Source organism: Opisthorchis viverrini, assembly GCF_000715545.1.
Source record: "Opisthorchis viverrini unplaced genomic scaffold opera_v5_105, whole genome shotgun sequence".
In the NCBI taxonomy this organism is placed as follows: Eukaryota; Metazoa; Platyhelminthes; class Trematoda; order Opisthorchiida; family Opisthorchiidae; genus Opisthorchis; species Opisthorchis viverrini.
The window spans coordinates 1,105,413-1,107,580 of NW_008751759.1; the positions used below are offsets into that span (position 1 = coordinate 1,105,413).

General features: G+C 46.3%; 1 protein-coding gene across 1 annotated transcript in view; it reads right to left on the minus strand.

Annotated features, from left to right (window-relative positions):
• The window catches only part of T265_13782 (hypothetical protein), a gene marked incomplete at both ends in the record, with an annotated part of 11,978 nt that extends 10,055 nt beyond the window's left edge, over positions 1-1,923 (minus strand). The window contains one exon of the mRNA XM_009170503.1: positions 1,599-1,923. Within this exon, the coding sequence (XP_009168767.1) occupies positions 1,599-1,907 (309 nt within the window). The remainder of the gene's footprint in view (positions 1-1,598) is intronic.
• Between the last annotated feature and the right edge of the window lie 245 nt (positions 1,924-2,168).

Genomic DNA, 2,168 nt, shown 5'->3' on the forward strand with positions numbered 1-2,168 from the left:
TGGGGATTTCGTCCTGTAAGTGAAGCCAATCTATGGTGAAAAGCCGAGGAGCACTGGACAGCTGTTTCATCCTTATTGCGCATCTCACCAAACTGCGGAGAGTCTCAAACACGCGACCCCCTGGCTAGTAGTTTGAACATATAGTATATTACACAGCACAGTGTAGTAGTAAAGTACGATCGGTTTCAGACATTCATCTTCCACGGCGTTGTAACAGAATGTTTCATTGCAAGTCTTTCTTATACATGGATTTATTCCTGCTACATAATGGCGCGATCGAGCTAGCCGAGGGCTGTGGTGTGCAGTCTTTCGAAAGCAGGTAGCTTAGAGTGGGGCGGCGTTGAAACGGGAACCTTTTAGTGAGACACGTTTGATGGGATGACTTCCAAAACTGTTTGACAATGTATCACCCAAACTGAGCTGTTCCACTGCACCTGTCAGTCGCTCAAGAATGACCATTTTTGTATAAACTTCTGTGGGGACATCTAGGTCTAGGATGACAACTGGGACGGCCTAGCACATGGAGATTGCTTACATTTGGGACAGCCTAAAGCGGCCTGAGGATTCTACAACAGTGCACGCGCACTAAACAGAGAGTCTTCTGACTTGCCCATGACCCTGCTCTGTAACCTCATCTACGCAAGGTCGATTGTAAGTAGTGTGTGACAGGTAACCACGGTGCGTCTCTCACGAATCTCTTGGAAGCTAGGGACTATGGCTTTCGAGCATTATTAGCTGCTAGGCAGCAAATCGCAGCCAGACAGGATATAGCTCTGTCACTTTCCAGTCGTGTGAGACCGATTAGTTCAAATTATTTTTCAACATAGAATAAATTCACTTACTGGATGAAATCTCCATTGGAACTTTGGGTTGCAGAATCTGCTGAGTTTGCGTGCACAGCATCCTCGTTCTCCTATTTACACATTTTGGTGCGATTGTCGCGTTTATTCTACACTCAAGGGAAAAACCGGTTCATCCGTTTAAAAGCTATCAGCGTACCAGCTAGCGTGCATCTTCAGCCGTGCATACATTTGATATCCGGCCATCTGCTATACGAGACGGACTTAATAGCTGTTCATCGGTCAACTCAAACAGCAATCCCTGGGTCTTTGTTCAAGGTGTCGGGATACCCACAAAAGCGGTTCCAGTAGGAACATCTTTTCCACTTTAGATATGATAACTGATTTGCGTTCCGCCCGCACTGATCGAGAAGTCATAACAAGGACGAGTTCGCATGCCGTATAAGCAGATTAGGGCAAGAACTTTCGCCGATGGCGAGCTGAATAGGAACCGGAGGCCACTGGTTCTGCAGAACTGGTCGCACTTGGAAGAAAAGAGCACCGCCCAGTCGAGAGTGATGTGAAAACAAATTTCGTCCTTCAACCAAAATGGAATTGCTTAGCTCTGGTATTTTTCTGTAGCATAGCTACCATACAATCATTGGCAAGCCTGAGAACTAACGCATGACAACATCCAGAAGGGAGTTTGAGTTGAGAACCTTTTGCCCAAGAACCCGAGTCACACACTACCCACGCTATAATGAGCTAGACCATTTTACAGTCCTGATGGGCATGATCCGAGATTCAAAACGGACTTACGGTCTGAATTTGTTTGGCCAGCTCCCGCGTCGGAGCCAAAACGAGAGCTTGACAGCGTGGATCTGCGGTGTTGATTTGCTGAAGCATTGCAATACTGAAAGTGGCAGTCTTTCCTGTGCCTGACTGAGCCTGAGCTATCACATTACGACCCTCAATAGAAGGAAGGATCGCTCGCTGCTGAATGGCAGACGGCTTTTCGAAACCATAGGCAAATATACCACGAAGAAGACCCTCTTTAAGATTCATGCGGTCAAACGAATCACAGCAAAAATCGTAATTGCTATCAATATCATCATTGTGATGATCCATTGGAACTGGAGAGGCTGAAATAAGAGATATAGTCGAAGCTAATGATTTGTGAAGATGGCCGAGGACGCGGACAACTTTACTGTTCAGCACCACGGCAAAAAGCCAATGTCTAATGGAAGAGAACGAAACGGCGACAATATATACACACTGATCAAATGTGAAGGATACAGCGATGCAAATGTGGAAGGGTTGATGGCACGAGGGATCAGTGCCTTTGCAAAGGAATGGTGAGGTCAAATGGTTTTATTCGGTGAGTGCATG